General features: G+C 40.5%; 1 protein-coding gene across 2 annotated transcripts in view; it reads right to left on the minus strand.

Annotated features, from left to right (window-relative positions):
• Positions 1-19,092, minus strand: part of LOC140946521 (alcohol dehydrogenase class-3-like) — a 21,846-nt gene extending 2,754 nt beyond the window's left edge. The window contains exons 1-12 of one of the 2 annotated variants that reach the window (XM_073395652.1): positions 19,032-19,092; positions 15,939-16,179; positions 15,160-15,241; positions 14,841-14,973; positions 13,907-13,993; positions 12,851-12,980; positions 12,041-12,102; positions 10,103-10,171; positions 9,316-9,445; positions 7,763-7,901; positions 7,020-7,045; positions 4,654-5,106 (exon numbers count right to left, since the gene is read on the minus strand). In XM_073395652.1, the coding sequence (XP_073251753.1) occupies positions 7,021-7,045; positions 7,763-7,901; positions 9,316-9,445; positions 10,103-10,171; positions 12,041-12,102; positions 12,851-12,980; positions 13,907-13,993; positions 14,841-14,973; positions 15,160-15,241; positions 15,939-16,179; positions 19,032-19,076 (1,143 nt within the window). In that variant the 5' untranslated portion in view covers positions 19,077-19,092 and the 3' untranslated portion in view covers positions 4,654-5,106; position 7,020. Of the gene's footprint in view, positions 1-4,653; positions 5,107-7,019; positions 7,046-7,762; positions 7,902-9,315; positions 9,446-10,102; positions 10,172-12,040; positions 12,103-12,850; positions 12,981-13,906; positions 13,994-14,840; positions 14,974-15,159; positions 15,242-15,938; positions 16,180-19,031 lie in introns of those variants that run through there. The other variant, XM_073395651.1, reaches the window with a different exon arrangement.
• Between the last annotated feature and the right edge of the window lie 1,715 nt (positions 19,093-20,807).

A 20,807-nucleotide genomic window follows, 5' to 3' on the forward strand; every position in this document is an offset into this window, starting at 1 on the left:
CATCAACTGGAGGTGAGGCCTTTTCCCTATCAATATCCTTGTCGCTGCCAAATTTGTATTGCCAAGTCTCTTTACTCTTACATACTCCAGGCACAGGCCCGAAAATTTGGGCAAAACAATGCCTAGTAAAGCAAAAAGTCCACTTTCGGTCGACGTGCGTCGATCAGAAACGTCTTTGCTTAAACTCCCTAATAACTATTTTTGGAAGGCGGTAAATTTTAAGCATCGTTAATTAGTGATCAGGATATTGTTTACTAGTAAGTACCGCCAACCTAAAGGAAATTTATCAGGTTTAATATCAATCCCAATTATCCTCGCGGCACCTGCAGCTTTACAACCCATCACCGCAGAAAGCCCAACTCCTCCCAGTCCCCACACGGCCACACTCGACCCAGGCTTCACCTAGAAAAAAGAACAAAAATGAACGCTTCGTAACTTGTTGCAAGGCAACAAATAGTCACTAGTTGAATTGCAAGAGAGTGTAATGTCTCTCTAGCTTGTGTTCATCAATCTATGTCACGTAAGGTGCATTGTGTAACGTGTGTTTCGTTACCTGAGCCGTATTAACTGCAGCACCATATCCAGTGGGCACACCGCAACCGAGAAGGCAAGCCTTGTCAAGCGGAAAATCTTGAGGTATCTGCATAAACAAACAGACAAAAAGAGGTGTTGACGTGGAGGTACGTCATTTCCTTTTTCGTTACAAATGAGGCGTTCAGATAGTGAGGATGGACGATCGACTCTCATCCCCCCTCCTCTTCCTTACTTCCTCTTTTTTTATTTTATTTTTTATTATTATTTTTTTTTTGCCCACCCATCATTTCGCGCCACTCTCCACAGGCTGTAAAATAATTTTACGTAGAACTAATTATGGCCTACAATGGAGGACAAAAATCCTTGGAACGGTTATGGAAAACCTTCCTACCACATCCTTAACTTATCAAATGTTCAGATGTAGCATAATATGCACTTCTCTAACCACTTGGATACCGCGATTGGCCCTCCCCTCCCCCCTCCAAACAATGTTGAGATGAAGAAACACTTTTAGGACAGGGTAAAGTGTACACGGGTGCACAAACTACAACATTGCTTGGGGACGAGGGGGAAAGTAGGAAAAATTAAGGCAGATCGTCTTAATTGTCCTAAGAATTTTGTCTTCCATTGTAGCAAGGTTTAGTGTAGTGGCATCACAGACCTGGGAAGCAACACCTATGAAAATTAAGTGTCTCCCCTTAAACAGTTTTAAAAAAGAATATAAACTCTTTCTACTTGACAGTCAGGCATCTTGAACAACTCTAATCATTTATTTAGCTCCATTTATTTAATTATTTAATTTAAATAGTTATTATTACTCATATATACCCTTCCTTTTCAATACGATTAATTTAGCAAGAATTACATAACTAGTTTTTTATAAGTACTGTATAACCTCCACCCACTTGTAACCGCTCTGTGGTAGTAGCCAACTCGAAAGCTTGGCTCTTTTGGCTGATACATACTTTTTTCCTTTGTTATGTTTAATTCAATGTATAGTTAGCTCTGTTTTTACTTCTTTTTTTTTCTTATTGTTGTTGTATTGTAATTGAATAAGTGTGAATAAATGAACTTGAACTTGAACTTAAAGGTATAGCCGGAGACTAAGGGCTGAAAATGCTTCAACTTGTCGTGAGTTGTCTTGAACAGCCATGATGTTTTTTGAAACAGGTCAATACTCACAAGGTTTAGTCCCACTGGCTTAACAACAAGCATTTCAGGAACGACGATGTACTCACTGAAGGTTCCCAGCCTGGCAAGCTGTTTTATACTCTTTCCTTTACATGTCAACCGGGTTGTTCCATCAAACATTTCGGCCTTGTCAAATCCGAAACTTAAACATAAGAAAAAAAAACAACAACGTTATTTTTTCGTAACTCACCCCATGTATGGTTATGTATTGGATTCCGGATTGTTTGTCAGTGGACTTGTATTCCGTATTCCAATCGTTAGTGGGATTCTGGATTCCTTGAGCTAAATTCCGGATTGCACAAGCACAAATTTCCCGGACTACGGATTTTCACAAGCAAAAATTTTCCCTATTCCGGAATCCGCATAACCTTTCATGGGGCGACATAAAGGTCTTTAATAAAATCAAATTGAAGTATAATTCAGTAGCGTTTATTTTGGAATACGAAGATCAGTTAGTAGTACCGACAAGTTAAGCTTTCTACTGATGCAAGTGTTTTCAGAGCGAAAGCAGCAAAGGTAAGACGTCTAGAAATTTATTCAGCTGTCCAGGCTAGGACACATTGCTGTAGAAGAAAGTATGTTTCTGGTTAACGAGGCCCTTAGCAAAAGCTGTTTGGAACAAAATGGTCGCCGCTGCTGAATGGAGTATTTGCGTACGAAACAAAACAGAAAGAAAGCCGAAAGGTAAGAAGGACGGAAGGATAGAAGGTAGGAAAAAAGGTAGATTAACGGTTATAGAGATGGTCTGCAGGAGGGCATACACATTTAATCACATTAATTAGCCTGCTAGCAAGATTTCCATTCAAGGGAGTAGCGAGAAGTAACGCGAGAACAGCACGCGAAGGGAGACGCTTCGCCGCTCGCTCGCGCGTACTCTCGCAGCACGCTGATCGATGGAAAGCGTAGACGTAGACGTTTAAGTTTGAAGCATTAGAAGACTACAAAATTTGGCGAATGACAATTAACGTTCAACTTCATCTAAAACTTATCTAGAACCTATTGGAAAAAGAAATATAAAAAATTAAAAAGAATCTTATATTTTACTTTTTTTACGAAGTTCACTGAATTCTAACAACCAGATCATTTTAAAAACGTACCCCGATGCCAATATCCTTAATTCCACCACCACGCAACTAATCTTTTGAATATCGGACGGCCAAATGTCACACTTCTTCAAACGCAAAGAGTTGACCTTTGTAAAGACCTTTTCATAGAGCTACCTATACCTTCTGCTAAAAATGCAAGGCCGCAATTAAACCATCTCGAGTTAGCTGATAACTAAAGGAAGTAACTGATCGACTTATGTGAAGAAAAAGCGAAAGTCACCTCCGTCAGAATTTATCATGCATCCTTTTACAGGCCGATCGTAAATCGAGTGACCATGTGATTTTTTTCAGGTAACAGCTTGATCGTTTGTCCTAATCTCGTACCCAGATCTCCCATGGCCAAGGGAAAAAAGAGTAAAACAGAGTGAGATCTGAGTACGAGATTACGTTTGTCCTTGTCCTAAACTCAGTCCCGGAGTCAGTCCTCGCCCACATGATCAGATGCCTGATTTTTCTTATACAGGAAGCTTCGTCTCCTTCAGTCTTTTATAGGCTTTCGTATTTGAGATCAATAAATTGCGACGTTGTAAGTTTTCAGACCTGTTAATTCTCGACAAAACAAGAGATGTGTGTGTTTTAATCAGTTCAAGGGTGGCGAGGCGAAGAACGGCTACCGGTACTGCTTGTCATCGGTTAGTTCGTTTTTCGATGCTTTGCGATTTGTCTTTTCGGTCCAGACTACTCAGAGGCCAATATTTTATCTTAGAATCTATCAGCTTTCCAGTGGATAAAGTTATTAGTAAGACTTACCTTCCCTACTGTCTCCGACATGTCGGGGAAAAAAGACCCTTGTGAAGAAATCAAAGCGGTCTGTTTCTGTGCAATTGTACCTTGTAACAGCGTTGAATTACGTTTAAGTACATCAATAAATGCCTGGCACCGTCACGTAAGGCTTTTACAGGCTAAAACGATTTTTAGTCCTAATACAGAATTATGACAGGTGTGACATGTTGTTATGGGCACAGTGGGCCTTCCCTCCCTTCTTTTTTGTCTGAAATCAGATGCTTTGTTTTTAAAAATCTGTCGTCTAGAGGTCTGATTCCTGACGCTTACGGGAAGTGGTCGCTTGCAAGAATTGAACCATGTGTCTTTATGGAAGATAATTTATTGCAAGTAATGTCTAAGTTACTACATATGTAGTTCCATGTTGTCACTAAAGTTCCTCGAATATTGTAAGAAGCATAGTGCGTACAACGAACATAGAGATCAGAGAATGCATCAAGTGGTCGCTTACAAGAGGTTAAAAACAATGGAAAAACAACAATGGCCCAAAAGTGGTCGTGGTCGCTTACAGGAGGTGGTCGTTTACTAGAGTTTCCAACTGTAAGGCTTTGACTGGGGAAATTTTGGTGTTTCCGATAGGTGGTCGCACATGGAGGTTCGACCTAGTCTGATATAGTCTTAGGTTCTTTTATCTATATCCGCTTGGAGCCTATATCCACTAAGGCTTCTAGCGAAGCGAGATCTCATTTTGACGTGTAGGCGCAAAAGACGGATACTGTAGAGGACGCAAGTTCTCAGGGTCTTCAAGGACCTTCAAGGTGTTTAAGAAGGAGCCTTGGTATCAACATGGCTTATCACGTGATTGCTCAGCTGGAGTGGAAATTTCGAGCTTCAACAACGAACATAAGAAAAAAACCTGCGGGCATGGACAAGCCACAATAGGGCTTACGAATGCCGCTGTCGAAACTTGTTTTCAAATCTTCTTCTTGCAGTCGTACGCGTCGTCGGTGCTAAACTCTTTATTAAAGTATTACATCAAACTTCAAACATCGCAAAAGCAATTTTTATTCTCCTTTATATAAATCTTTGAAAGAGAAACGTCCATTATCTTTGAAGAAAAAATGTCTCCTCAGTTTAAACATAAAAGTTATTACAAGAACTGAAACGACATGTCTGCAGGAAGCTCAGAACTCTGGGATTTAATAGTTTAAAGACCTTTTTTCCGAAAAAATCACTGATATGTTTTGTACTCGTACTCACCTAAAAATCAAATGACTGTTCGAAAGCTTACAAGGAAAGAGAAAACAACGAAAAAAAACTTACAAGATGATGTTGTCCCTGATCAGAAAGCAGTAGACAAAAGATATAATTGCTGTTACATGGGGCAATAGCAATATCTTTTGTGTAAGTTATTCTTTTCAAATCTTAAACATCTAATGATTATTCTCTGCAGGGGATTTGTCATTAGGGTGTTTGCAGCAGAGAACGTTTATGACTTCCACGATATTTCAGTGAAGACGTTGACTCCTTAGTCAGTTTTACCAGTTGATTGCTGTAAAGAAAAAACTAAAAACCTTATACTTTGAACTAGAATAGGGCATGGATGGTTGCAAAAAGTCCGTGAGACCAGTGACTTATAATGCTAAGTCTATGTCCATAAAGACTGTTGAAGTTTGTAAATTTGTATAGTTACGAGATTACGGCTTCGAGTTTTCAACGGCATTTTTCTTAGACAGCTGTACCTTTACCCTAGGGGGTTTCTAAAGACCTGGGTCAAACGTTTGTTCTAAAATATGAGTGATTGCTAATATTCCCAGGGTGGGGCGAGGCGGGGAGGGGGACACCTAAGGGAAGTGTAGGTGAAGGTATGCCTCCTAGGCCTTCAAACTTCAACCCTGTTTAATTCAGTCAAGACAGAAATCGTTTAATTCGCCGCCTTGATTAAGACTCAAGACCGTATTTGACCACACTCTGTTCAGCGACACATACCCGAAAAAGAAAAATAGAGGAGTGTCTTCCCAGGGTAATATCTCATGTTTGCATAACTAGGATAAAATGTTTCCCGATTAGAAATCTTCAGCTTCCCTTGTGTCCTGACGTTTAATCATAGTCCGTGACGTACAGCACATTGCAGGAAAATGGCAAAGAAATGTCAAATTTACTTTGTATCATTAATTAAACTAGCTTTTCTGACATATGATAATCTACTTTACTTTCTAAGTTTGTAATGTACTTAAAGTTTGCAAACGAAGTTTTAAACAATTAAAGACTAAATTTTTTTCCTTTGAAACGCCATTGTCCTCGGCATGATTTTTTATTCAAACATTGAAATGCAATGGACAGTCATTCCAATATTTCATATAAATCAGAAAAATGTTATTGTTTGATTTCTATTTCTTAAACCAGTCACCAATTTACCAATTATTTAGGATTTTCAGAAAAACGTTTGTGACACATCAACGTGAGTTGCTGAGACAGTAGTAATATTTCAAGATGTTAACGACACTGGGGTCTTTCTGTTTACGACTATTGTTCTCAAGGGTATTAAAGTAGGGACCCAAGAATCCATGAAAATCCTTGAGGTTACACTGGATAAAATCAGGATCATATAGGATCATATATCAGAGCAACTCAAGAAGTTATATGCCAAATCTGCAGCGCTTATACTCATTAGGCGTTTACTTCCAACTGAGGTAATGATGAGTCTCTTAACTTCCTTTGGTTTGCCGCACTTAAAATATTGCAGTCCCCTCTTATTAGGTGTGGGAAAGTGCAAGCAAGTCGTCTCGAGGACGCTAATTTTTAAATTTTGAGATCTAGTTTAGGTTACGGTAAAACTATCTCATATGAAACATTACGTGGAATATTAAGAAAACTCTAAAGCATAGGAGAATATGCAGCTCACTTTTGTTACTTCATAAATCTTTATTCTGTAACAGACCTAGGAACATTTAGAGATTTTTCTGGTTTTAAAGGCTGAACTTATAACTTCAGAGGAAGTGGTGTTGATCTTAGCACGACAAGGTTTAATCTTAACTGGATGAAGAATTCTTTCACTACCAATTCGCTAAAATCTGGTATTTCCTTGAACACGATCTAAGGAAAGGAAACCTATCCAAGTTTTACGAAGTCGATTAAAAATAAATCAATTTAATTCGATTTTCAATCTTGTATATTAGAATCAGCTTTTATCTATTTATACGTATTCATAGCAATTTTTAGTCATCATAATTCTTATAGTGACATTCGCAGTTGTACATTTTAGTTTTCATGATAAATCTAGTTGTTGTATATATATACATGTAATATATTTTTTATTCTCTTGATGTTATGTTAGCACGTACGTATTTTGAACGGGTTTTTTAGCTCACTGGATAAATAAACGATTCATTGATTGCTTGATTAAACTAATCTAAAAACAAAAACAACTCTTTCTCTATAATTCTGATCTTTTTCACGACATACCTTAGAGGTAAATGACTGTCCGGATGCTGTACAAAGAAAGAAAATAAAATTTAGAAAAAACAATCAAATCCATATATTTTCCGGTTCAGAGAGCGAAAGATGCGACTAAGTTCGTCTTGCCAAACAGGTACTGATCATGACTGTCCCGCGATGAGGGCATGTTTTGCTAAGGAGTACTTTGTAAGTGCAATTAAACCATCCAAGGCTCCGTTTTGCCACGAACAAAGATACGAGAACGGTGGCAATTTCAAAAAGTAAGGCGAGTTATTTTTCTAAAAATTTGTGTCATCGTGTATAAGACAATTTTCTAAAAATGATTCTTTTCTGCTTTGATCCATCCACTGATTCACTTGAAATCCAAGTCTTGATGCTTTAGGTGCACTCGTGGAAGTGATAAAATTACACGCTCTTGAACAAACTTATGGCAATAATTCATGTGACACAGTGCCCCTCAAAACTCCGGTCATTTTGCGATGTAGGCTGTCATGGCGTTTATAGTAAAGAACGTTTGTGACTTTAAAAAAAAGGGAAAATAATATGACTATTAGGCTTTTACGCTCTGCATAAAAATTTGAACTGAATCACTTGACATTGTTTTGTTATATAGAACGTCAAGTAAATTTACCAATACGCAAAAAAACGCCACAAAGAGGTTTTGATTACCACCTCCAAAAAGCCTACCTATTAACATCGAAAGAGAAATTATGTTAACTGTAAAAGCTACAATTTGTTTGGTGACAAACCTTTTCCCAGCAAACATGACATCAAAAGCTTCATTTATCTTATCCAGGGGCATCGTGTGAGTTATGAGCTTCTCAAGACTTAATTTTCCAGCCATATACTCTTGCGATAGTTTAGGGACAATTTCGCTTGCAACGCATTCTTGCAAACAAAACAAAGAAACAAAAAAACGATAGAAAGGTACAAACCTTTTATTATAGCCGAGTTCGAAGTTTGTATTGGAAGAGGGTCCAGAAGCCGGGGTAAAATGGGAACTGGGATTTGCCTTTTTCTGTACTGGGAAAATGAGATTTACTGTACTGGAGCTGGGATTTAACCACTGGGAAAGGGATAAACAATTTCACTGTAAAATTGTAATGGGATTTCCCTCCTTTCACGATCTTCGACTATGTTATTTGACGCAACTGCTCAAATGTGCCTACTTTTTAACTTAAAATAAATAATATTCTGTACCAGTGACCTCCGGCAGTAAGTATGATCGTGTCCGTCTTTTTTTCTTTTTTTTAATTTGCCTTTGTGTCCAGTGCAACGCCGCAACTCCGTTATCATTAAGCTGCTATGGTCAGTTCAGCGGTTTGTTGTCATGAGAGGGAATGACATGTGCATGTTTGCGCGTGACATAGTTCAAATGTCGTGGAATTGAAGCTAATTGAAGATTCTGCCGCAAAGAGAGGATTTGCTGATTAAGTAGCAGAAATGTTTCATGTGGACCACGTTGAAACAGGTTACCCCAAACAAACGCCGTTCGTATCGCTGACTATTGAGGAACAGATGGAAATGTTCAGACGAAGTGAATCGCTTTCTTTGTTCATCCGAGTAATCAAGCGAGTGTCATGCTTTCAAAAAGGAACAATAAACAACGCCTTTAATAAAAGTTCATCGCGTTCAACCTCAGGCTCCACTAGTTGTGACACCCCTACATGGACGGACAACGCAGTCAATAACTTACGTGGGTAAAAAACACAAAAAGTAAACAAAGACCGTTAGAAAAAAAAGTTGGAGTGAGTTGCCTCTAACTTATGAGAAACTCAAGGGGTTCTCGAAAAAACAGACGATGTGAGATTGGCAGACAATGGTAAAAGCATGAGATGCTTGCTTTATGGTAAAACAACCAAAATAGACAAAAGAAAGAAGTCAAACAGAGGCCATCTAAAGTATTTCAGGTGTGTGCATGTGTGCTCTGCTCGGGTCGGTACAGAAGCTGTAAATACAAAGACAAGGAGGAGTAGTGAAAGTTAAGATGACAGAAGTGGTGTTAATATGGTTATGCAGACAAGGGATGGAAGAGAAAGAATGTTCACCAGCAGAATGAGAGATTTTCTTCAGTCCAGGGGAAGATACATGATCCAAACAGCATCAATCAGTGCTACTTCATTATGCGGTTCAGTTCGCAAATTAAAATAAGCCCTTGAAATGGGATTTCAGATTTAGTGACTGGGATTTAAACCAATGGGCTGAGAACTAGGATTTGGAATCTCTTCCTCGAATCTAAAGGTCTCTGCTGTCTTACTATGTCGTTCAAAACAAAGGGATTATAATTAATGTTGACTCATACCTCCAAAGAGTGATCCTATTATATTCTTTCCCATCAGCAAATGATCAGGATTTACTGACAGTTGTTCTTGTGCCACGCCAACTATAACAGTTGTTCCCCAACCAACATGACTTGACTCAAATGCAGCGCGCTAGAAATTCAGAGAATATTTAATGAGTATCATGTTAGCTTATAATGGGAGGGAAGGGTGGGTGAAAATCTAACCCCGATATCCTTACCACGATTAATACACTTTCAGTCTTAAATTACCAGAATACCTCTGCTTTTTATTATGGTCTCCTAGATTGTAATTAATTGATTCTAATCCTTAATTTTTCTTGTGACTAAAGTTTACCTAGACCGGAGCAGTCTCTTACTTTTCTTTTTAGATTCAGTGGTGTAACACGTAAGTTGCGATCGACAAATTAAAGCCGCAAGACGCAAGAAACGACGCCCTTGTTTCTCGCTACTCGCGGCCTTGCCGCTAGCGCCGTGTTACATAAAATCCCACTATCTATACCCCTTCAAAGAGGATAAGACTTCTCCCAGTCTAAAAAGAACATAATGTTCGAGAAATATGCGTTAACTGTTACAAACAGATCATAGACGCATTTTTTTCCTCTCTAGTACCACGATGACTATATGGAGGTAGACTTGCGCGCTTCATGAGCAAATGTTGGAAAGCCCTTCTCTAATCTCTGACTAGATGCATAAATACAATGTTTTTAACCTTCGTACAACCTTCGAAGACAACTTCTACGTATTAGAAGACAGCTATGGAGACGAAATAACACTAATAAATCTTAACCATTGTTGCAATGTTTCCAATGCATTCAATCGTAAAGTCCAGTCCTCCTTCAGTCATTTCAGTTAAGACCTACAGAGTCAAAAGTACAAAAGTGAAAAAGAGCTTATATATATGACATTGTGATCGGCAAACAAATAGTAAATCATGGGAATATCAGTTCTCAGTCGCCGGGCTGTGTTCAGTATCCAACTGGGCCGTTTGTTGCTCAGTTGTTGCGGCGTTAAGAGCCAAGTGAGTCTGTCTGTTAGAAAAATAGACCATTTTCACAGTAGTGTGCTTAGTGCCTTGGGGGCCCGTTTCTCGAAAGTCCCAGTAACTTTACGGACCCGAAATCAAATATTTAAATCGAAATATAAAGAATAAGAGCAGGGGTCCTGGCAAGCAAACTACTCCATTTTGTTTCATTAACTGATAGTTTTACCATGTTAGATGCAAAACTATTGAAACCTCGATCTTTAATGTAAACGGAGACAGCTTACCGGGCCCTTTAATTATCGGGACTTTCGAGAAACGGGCTCCATGGTCTTTGAATAGGAAAGGGGCTTGAGGTGTCCCTTTTTTGTTCACGGGTCTGTTAGCATGAGAATAAAATAAAGACGATCTTGTTCCCTGGATCCCAGGTAGGTAAGGTTACCCGCTTAGGTGACTCGCCTGTCTATATAATCTTTCCTATGATTTTAATTTAATCACGGTTGTATGGTAGGCGGGGTGACCTTACGAGAGATTATATGGACAGGTGGGTTCCCCCACCAAAGCGGGTTACCTCACCTACCTGGGGTCCCCCACCTCTACGTAAGCAGGCTCTTAGTCGGCGTAGCCTTCGAACAAGGAGCAAGGAGGTCTTCGCGGGCTGTGAGGTATATACAGTAGGCTCTGGGGACAAGAATTGTTCTCTCTCAGCAATAATATCGGTTCCCATAGTACCTGGACGTTTTTTAGATCAATAGGTTATAGCTGGGACGAGAACTCAAGTGTAAATTGTGTAATTTTTTGAAGTGCTTAGAAGTAAGAAACTCTATAAATCCTTCGGAACAACACTTTGTAGAAAGGAAAATGGGATAATACAGAAATTAAAGAAATTGATGGTCTTGAATTCGGCGAGGTTTGAACTCGCGACCTGTAGACAGGATCTACCAGCGCTCTACCAATTGAGAATTTAGGTATTCATGTATTACTAGGTATTTATACTCGGAGTCACTGCAGTGGATCAGAGATTCACTGTGTGAATTACGGAGAAGCATGTGCTGGAGACTAATTGCTTTCATTCAGGATGTTTTATTCCGCTCTCTCGTCTACCAAATCTTCTCAGTAGAGACCTTTACATCAGGCTGATTTAGCAACAGAACGGGAACGTCAGCTGACGACGGGGCGCGCAAATCAAACAGCTGGCTCGGAGCAATGGCCCAGCGGCAAATTGGGCATCGGAAGTCGAGTTTAGTCCTTACTGCACGCTTTCCCGTCGTCAAATGACGTTGCCGTTCTGTTGCTAAATCAGCCTATTAAAGGACGAGGAGGAGGTTTAACTTATAGTTTTTTAGAATGATGACGGCTATAACATTTCCCGCCAAAATCACCTTAGTATTGAGAAAATCTCGTCCTCATAAACGCCTTCGTTTTTAAAAGGGGCTGTTAACAAAAGGCGGGGGGGGGGGAATCCTAGAACACGGAACAACTTTCAACAACTAAGATCTTTCTAGTATTAGCTAGGATCGTTCTACCTCTCAGCTTGGAAGATCCTAGCGCTAGGGATAGGTAAAACTTTTTGCCTGTAGACTGAATACAGATGAAACATATGGCGCCAGGATGATCCGCGTTCTTGGATCTTCCTGGTGCTAGGAGCTTGCTCCCTTCATGTGAACAACCCCTTAGAATCAAACGGTCTTTAGCTAGTATTATGATTTATAAGACAATATACGTTGAAACCAGGTTAAAACAAACCTGCTGGATAGGTTTATCATAATCTTTAGGGTTCATACACTCAGTGCAGCCCAACTCTTTTGCTGGAAGAAAATAATTACAAACAAACCCCGTTAATACGGACACCGCGGGGGCAAAGAAACTGTCCGTAATAAGGAGGTGTTTGACTGTACAAAACATCGCAAGTAGAGAGGCAGGTAGTCTCCCTCGCAGCGGTTTTTAGTATCGTCACGCAACGAAACGGCTGCGAGGGAGACTAAGAGGCAGGGGGAAATTGCAAAAATTCGTTTTCTTTGATTTTATGTGTCTTCAATCGGGTTAATATTGAATTTTTAATTTTTTGACTAATTTTGTTTTGTTTCTGTTTTTGATGGTGTTTTTGTGGTTGTTGTTGTTTCGCTCTCTTTCGTACAAGAAAGATGAAACAAAACCGGGGACAAACAAAACATTTCAACGGGATCGGCGTCCTTGAACAGCCATGGTGGGGTTCTATAACCACTGAGCTAAGGAGGAACTCCCGGGGGGTTGGGCCGAGTCTTAGGGCAAGCTCTCGCGGGTGGCTGGAAATCACGAGAGCCGTAGGTCACGCACTTTGCGCGTGACGCACTTGACTCCTCTCCTCTCGCGTTCTCAAATCGTGTGCTTGCTCTCGGGCAGGCTTTGTCTACGCTATTTAACAGAAATTCATATTGCGAAACGCGTCTTGCATACTTTCTAGGCCGACCAACAATCTCGGATGCATCTTGTGCGATGATCAGTTGTGAAAGAAGATAAATGCTAAGCTCGGTGAATAAATCATAAAGATGTTTTTTTTTTTAAAGTACCACCAACCTAAAGGAAATTTATCAGGCTTAATATCAATTCCAATTATCCTCGCGGCACCAGCAGCCTTGCAACCCATCACTGCAGAAAGCCCAACTCCGCCCAGTCCCCACACGGCCACACTAGATCCAGGCTTTACCTAGAAAAAGAACAAAAAGAATTCAGAGCTCTTAAAAATGAGGTGCAACCATCACCAGGGGTCAATTTAACAAAACTTTTACAAGTGTAATTTACAAATGTAGCTATTGTTTTCTGACTCTAAAACAATGGCTACACTTGTAAAAGTTTTATTAAATTGACCCTAGGCCAGCTACATCACCTTAGCGGTTTGGTAACAGGCAACCCAACCGTTGTGTAAGAGTTTGTAAGGGAAATAAAACTGACCATTCAAAAATATTTTTAAACCGAGAAAAATTCCTAAGTAAAGTGTAGGTAAAATGTTGTTTGTGTTGTTTCTGCCTTTCTACAGACTTCAGCACGATTTGAGTGAGAGAAAAAGAGTCTTCGTAGCTGGCCAACGTTAACAAGGTAATTATGTTATCTCTGGGCATTGAGCAGGCTGTTTACAAGTCATGGTCATCTATCTGGAAACGGGTGGCAATAGTCGTCGTATCGTAGTAACATGTAACGCCACTTTTTACCCTTAAAGGTCTCACTTGAAGCTTTGCGAGGCGAAATAAAGAAAGCAAAAGAAGAAAGAAAGAATCAATCACAACGTCATTATTATCGGAATTAAAATAACTATAGCTCTTATTTGGCTGTCCGCCCCACCCATTTTTGAGGGAAAAGCCCTGGGGACGAGGTTGGTATATGGGTAAAATCAAGCTTGAACCACGCCCAGATTGGTTTAATTTAGGGGTTTAATTCCACTTTTCTGAAAAGGCACTCCCGCCCCTAGCCTGCAAACGCAGACTTATTTCCGGTTGGCGCTTCTCTCCACCCGAAAGGGTCGAGGGAAGCGACGACTGGAAATACGTCTGCGTTCGCAGGTTATCCTGCCCCTTTCACATCACTTCCGCACATCGATCAGTGTTACATTAGTATATACGATGTGTGTCGTGTTACCTTCGCGGTGTTAATTGCAGCACCATATCCAGTGGTTACACAACAACCTAGCAGGCAGGCCTTGTCCAGTGGAACATCTTGAGGTATCTTCATGAAGAAAAACAACGTGACAATGACGTGGGGTTATGTCCTTGTTAGTTACAAAGGTATAGCTATCATTTGCCGTTGAGAAGTGCCAAGCAATGATGCTTTAAATTGTTGTGAGCTACCTTGGCAATGGCCCGATTTCAATATCACATGACCCTTCTAACGGTGGGGAAGGCTCGTTTTGGATAGTACAAAATAAAAATGGCGTTTGCAGAGGCTTCAAAACAGTTTTCGAGCGATTCAAAAAGTCATGCGATGTTGAAAATGGGCCATTAAACAGTCAAACCGCGTTAATACGGAAGAGGCCAAAGAAAGTGTTCGTGTTGACGGGGTGTCCGCCTGAAAAACGTCACCCTTTTCATACAAACAAATAAAAGAGGACATTAGCATCGACAATTTACACATCATTCTCTAACCTTCACAAACCCGTCATTCCGCGGACTAAGTCCATGGAAACACTCAAAAATTGTTCGTCTATATACTGTATTACTTAATCAAAACAGTTCTCTGCATAACTTGTTTGATGCATGCCAAAGTAGTCTGAAATTGACGTCTACGAATCATCCGGTGTATTGTAGCGCTGGGGACATGGACATGCTGTCAACTGAAGGTTTTTATCACCTTCAAAAAGGAAAGGTCTATTACAGCGCACACCTGACAATGAAGTATCCGCATTAGCGAGGTTAACTTTCGATGAGAATCTGTTGATTGGGCATGAAAAAAGTGTCAGTTACCCGCATTAATGGGTGTCCGTATTAAGCGGTTGTCCGTAAACCGGCCGAGTTAGACTGTAGTGTTCTTTTGAGAAGGTCAAACCTTGCACAGGTTGAGTAGTCCCCGCACCTACCTTCACAACAAGTATTTCAGGAACGACGATGTACTCACTGAAGGTTCCAAGCCTGGTCAATTGCTTTATACTCTTTCCTTTGCATGTCATCCTTGTTGTTCCATCAAGCAATACGGCTTTATCAAGCGCGAAACTATTGTAGAACATTGGACAAAATCAACGGTTAATTCCACATTAAAGTTTAAATTCAATTTGTTTCGAGGGAAAGAAAAAGGAAAGAAACTAAAGCAAAAGGGAACGGAGGAAGGAAGAAGGAAGAACGGAAGGTAAAAATAAGGTTATACGGATCGCGTTTAGGTAACATTTTATTTACATTTACCTGCTGCACAGATTGGTCAAAGGATTCTGGCAAAGCTTACATTCTCCACAATTAAGGACCCAGGTTAGTACAACATGGTCTCCTAAAGACAACGCAAAATAAGTGATATGTACGGAGCTTGTATCCTCTCTCAGAGTAAGGTTTAATATCCTTAATAAAAATCAAATATTTGTTAAAAAGTACGCCGAAAAGTTCGGAAAAGACGAATGTGTTGAGTGCACTTCCTCTTCTTTTCTCAAAGCAGTTGCTTGATGGAACGCCCTCGAAACGTTGGTTTTTACCGAATTTTTTTAGCGCATATTTTAACAAAACCTGTACGAATAGTTTCGCTATACAATTTCTTGTAAATTTTGTGACACTTAATATCCTCAACCAAACCCTTGAAAAGCAAATGTTGGTCTGTCTGTGCTTAACGGAGTAGGACTGGCACTAACGGGCCATCACAGAGAGGTTTTGCTTTGTAACGGGAAGATGACTGCAGAATACTAAGTATAGGCGTTCGTTTTAGGGGCATATCCGTCTAAAACACTCATTTCTTTCACGGAACATATGAACCCACAATTGACCTGCTCCCAACGTCAGTGGCTTCATAGCTCAGTTGGTAGAGCATCGTACCGGTAATCGCGAGGTCACGGGTTCAAACCCCATTGAAGTCCTGAATTTTTTTCAGGCTTCTTTACGCAATTGCATTAATTGCGTTCACTGCGACGATCATTTCTTCATTTTCATAAAAGACGTTTGTTGTCAAGAGAGAGAGTTGACTGCATGTATTTATTTACCTGGTTTCACTGTAGTGACTCCTTCCCCAACGCTTTCTACAACGCCACTTCCTTCATGCCCCAGTACAACTGGAAAGAAATCTCCTTTGTTTCCGCTCGCCATTGTGCTGTCTGAATGACAGACACCTGTGTTGATCATCTTGATTCGCACTTCACTCGCTTTAGGTGGCGCAACCTCAACTGTTTCTATGACAGCGGGCTTGGCAACCTCCCAGGTTACTGCGGCTCGGCAAGATATCGACTGTCAATAACAACATAACAATTGTAGCAGGAGCATGAGGAATTCCTTCCTTCCTTCCCCTCCCCCTCCCCCCTCTTTCATTTTCTGGTTCTCGTTTCATTTCTCGCGCGGTCAACAGTCAAAACCGAAAATCCCCTTCCACTGTCTTTTTTACTCCGAAACCAAAGAGAAACGCTTGCTACCTAGGCTAGTTTTACTGAAGAACCACATAACATAAAAACCGCGATGGCAATATCCTTTATTTCCACGACGACGCAAATGGCCTTTTTTTAAAGTCGTTTAAAAATTGTAATACAAATCGCATGGCAAATGTCACGCTTTTTAACGCAGAATATTTTGGGAGCCTTCACGTACTCGAATGACCTTTTCACAGATTAAGAATTGCATCCCTACTGTAACGCAAACCTCTTTTAGAAACGGAATATTTTTGGAGAAAAAGGCAATAAAACGTAATCCTCTCTTCACAATTCAATTTGCCCTACTAAATTAACAGCGCGCTTAAAAGAGTGCGTTATAGGTGAAAAACAAGAGATGGCTTACTCGAGATAGATTATGATGATCATAGCAAGACTAAGTAAAATAACTGTGAGGTAAATCAAAGATCGAGTGCCGAAAATAATAAAAATAAATAAATAACGGTTTAGTTGTAGCACTCCTTGTCTATGATTCCGGATCGAATTGGAATTAAGAAAAGTTGGTTTGTCAGGAGAGGTGGGTACCCGTGCCATGTTAGTGGAAGGCGAATGTTCTCTTACAAGCACTAAGCCACCCTAATCCCCACGGTGACCACAGTGTCTTTAAGACAAATTTGTATACGTGCTTTCTTTGGTAGAATGATAACTTGACGAACTCTATCACGCCGGGTCCGGCTTCGAAACTACAGGTAGTAATGTCCGTAGTAACGTGTTGTTTTAAAAAGCTAGAGTGTCCGTCGCGTATGAGGCGCGTCCTTTCTGTCCTCGATGATCATTGTTTTGGGCGTCACATAGCCTCCCACGGGTACAGTTTGGATCAGAAAATAGCAGCGCTTCTGTTTTCAGTCCTGTTGATTCTCGCCGGACAAAATATATACTGCGGTTTCTTTGTGAAAAACAGAGAAGAAGAAGTGCGTGTGCATGAGTTAATTCTCGGGTGGCAGGCAAGTGAGTACGGCTTCTATCCAGCTATCTGCTGAAAGTAGTTGGTTTTTTCGGTGCTTTGCGATTTCGCAGTATATTGCTATTACTGCAACCGGTCAGTATAAAACACGGACTGCGGACTGCGGTCCACGGACTGCGGACTGGGTATAAAATACGGACTAGGTATAAAATGCGGACTCCGGACTGAGTATAAAACACGGACTAGGTATAAAACGCGGACTACGGACTATGTATATAAAAACAGCTTTAGAAGGTAAAACTGAGAGAAATAGAAAGCGGACTAGCAAAAACAGTAGTCCCAGCTTTAACATTCCCTTGGCTGTTCACGTAGTCTGTTCTTCCCACGGAGAAGGAAGGTTATGCCGGTACTCAAGGCGACTGAAATTAAACTCTGAATTTTATAAAAAGAAGGAGTTTGAAGAGATTTCAATTTGCAGTTTTACACCAATAAGAAGCACCGAATTAAAAAAAAATAGTATTGGTGTTAGTCAGATCAGTAAAATTCTTATCGGATGCCACAATTCCGTTTCAAATAAAGCCTTGGGAATATGAGGGACTGAATGAAGAACTCAGACGAGAAGGTCAATGCGATGCACAAAAGCAGTATTTAGGTGCGAGGGATTACTCACATACGTGAATAATAACCGAAATGAGTCATCCAACGTTATATTCTAAGCGATGATTATGATGACATGATTTACACCCTGCTCCTGATCCCCGGAAGGGGGTACTACTGGGAATTCTTGGTGGGGGTGTATTGCCCGGTTCTCCGAATCCTGACCTTATTGCAGACCAAAAAATTGTCATTTTCCACACCCGTTTTCAGACTAGATCTCTAAAATCCATACCCATTTTCGGACCTGGCCTAATTTAGCCTGTTCCAGGTTCTCAGATAGTTAGGGAGACTCCCCAGTTTTCTCCCGTTTCATTTTCGTGTTTTCGCTTTCTCGATTCAGCGGACCCAACTATCTCAGAGCCTTGAGCAGGTTAGGTCTAATTAGGCAGAAATTTTGTCCTCATTACCAAGTTAGAGCGGAAACAAAAAAATTCTCCAAATGCATTTGGAATTCGCACATTTCTATTTCGTTCTTATTCATTTGGAATTGAAAAGATAAATACGTCCATTCATGTACGCTCCCGTAGTTCCCTCGAAAACCGATTCCACACCAAAATTGGGCAAAGTGTTTTCAGACCAAAGAGGCCTAAACCTCCTATCCTTCCATTATAGAAGGGAGTACCACCCCTGATCCTGACGCCTTTCATGATTGTTAGAGACCAAGACAAGGTCTAAAAATGGGTGAAGAAAATAGCATTTTGATCCGGCTCATGATTCAGAGAACCGGGCGGGACACCTCCACCAAGAATTTATAGGAGTATTTACAACTTTAACTCACGTGTCTTGCTATTTAGCGATCTTTTGATCTTATTTTTCCTTACCTAGAATCAATTTGCACGGTTTTTACCAAAGTAGTCAGTAGTCCGTATTTTATACCCAGTCTGCAGTCCGCAGTCCGCGTTTTATACCTTGTCCGTGTTTTATACCCAGTCCGTATTTTCTAGTCCGCGTTTTATACCTAGTCCGTATTTTATACCCAGTCCGCAGTCCGTAGTCCGCAGTCCGCAGTCCGTGTTTTATACTGACCGTTACTGCAACATATTTGAATCTGAGAAACTATCAGCTCGCCAGTGCGTGTATAAAAATATAAGACTTACCTTTCCTTCTGTCTCCGACATTCTAGGAGAGGCGATTATTGACATGTGAAGAAAGTGAATTGTAACGCGATGCTGAAAGCAATGCTACCTACCTTGTAGCGACCAGCGTCCAGGGGACAGCCGTTACGGGTGTCTGTATAACTAGGAACAGGCCCGGGACACCCCGGAATACCTCGGAATAGCCCGGAAAACCCCCCGACAGGGCCGGATGCTTGAGTGAAAGATAAATAATTACCGCTCAAAACCTTACAGAGATGTAACTGAACACAGAAAATACAAACGGACGCGCGGATGAACAAAAATGGAGATGATTTTCAGGTCTTTTTTGCAACCTCGTCCCAGGTTCTCTCTCTCACGCTCCGTAGGGACGGGTAAGACTGAACCCTGGGAACGTGGTTGTTCTTTTTTGTTCTTTGTAACGTTTGAAATGGCTGTGGGTGTTTTGCTCACTGCGTCACGATATAGCCTCTCTATATCATCTTTGAGGTTTGGCTAATGGATTCGGTACCACCGAGGCCCTCAAACCGTTTAAGACAGAATCTGTTCGTTTGCTACCCTTTTAAGACGACAGACGTTTCTTCGTTTCCCTGATTCAAGTTCCCAAACTCATTAATAATTCACATAGAAAATTCAAAGGAATTTAATGTTCTTTGGAAATCAGGTGAAAAACTGCTCATCTTTGCATCTTTAATTTCTCCTTCTAAAATGACATTTGTTTGAGAAGTAATAATACCAGATGACCGGATGAAACACCTCAAAGTTCGTGAAAAATACTCCGCTTCGCCTCGCATATTTTCAACTCCGAGATCTGATAATGAAACACTGCGTCACATGCTTGATACAGCTGTTTCGAGAAATGTTGTCAGAAAAAAAGCACGCGACAATCCCGAAAGGTATTGTGGGTGGTTTTGTCTGCCCTGTTCTCCGAAGAAATTTGAAAGAATGGCACGAGAGGCCACGGACATATGTTCGCAAGTGCTAGTGAAAAGCAACAAAAGTAGGTTCGACAGCTACAGTCGTTAGGAACAGTGTATTGATCATATCCCATATTACCTTTCGGGGTTGTCGCGTGCACATTTTACCTGACATTCTTTCTCGAAATAGCTGTACATTACTTCAAGGCATTCAATACAACAGGATGCAAGTCCAAATAAATCAACCTGTCTAAGCATGCTCTGTTGGGTGGCACATATAACCGTTTGGGACTTATATGGACGTGCCTCCCCTCGAACCTACCGTACAACTAGAAATCTAAATTCTCCAAAATTTTTTTAAAATGCAAATTTCAGAACTTATTTCTTTGTTTATTTCTTTATAATCTCTCTCTCAAAAAAAATTCAAATATCATTCAGATGGAGTCTGGGCGACCTGTGACTACATGCAGCTGCATAGTTACGTAGTACACATCAAATCAGATAGTGCACATTTAGACCAAATATACTTAAAATCCCACATAAGACAGTCTAACGGAGGGGTGGAGGGGGGGGGTTCAGACCTTTTAGGGGAGTGCTGCGGGTACATGGTGCGCATTTTAGGTCAGCTTTGGCCTTATTCTCTCTGTCTTATCTATAGCCCTTAGTCACAACCCTACCTTCTTAACCGGTCTTTTGCTGAGCTTCTGGTCCTATGTTTTCTATTTATTTGCTTTCTGTTCTCTCTTTCCCAACTTCATTTTTATGTATCTATTATTGCGACTGTTTTCCCTCTATTACGTTAGTTTAACTACCAAGAAACAATCTCTAGTATTGTAGAAAGTGTGTAAAATCCCGATGATCA

The sequence above is a fragment of the Porites lutea genome, chromosome 8, assembly GCF_958299795.1.
Source record: "Porites lutea chromosome 8, jaPorLute2.1, whole genome shotgun sequence".
NCBI classification, from domain to species: Eukaryota; Metazoa; Cnidaria; class Anthozoa; order Scleractinia; family Poritidae; genus Porites; species Porites lutea.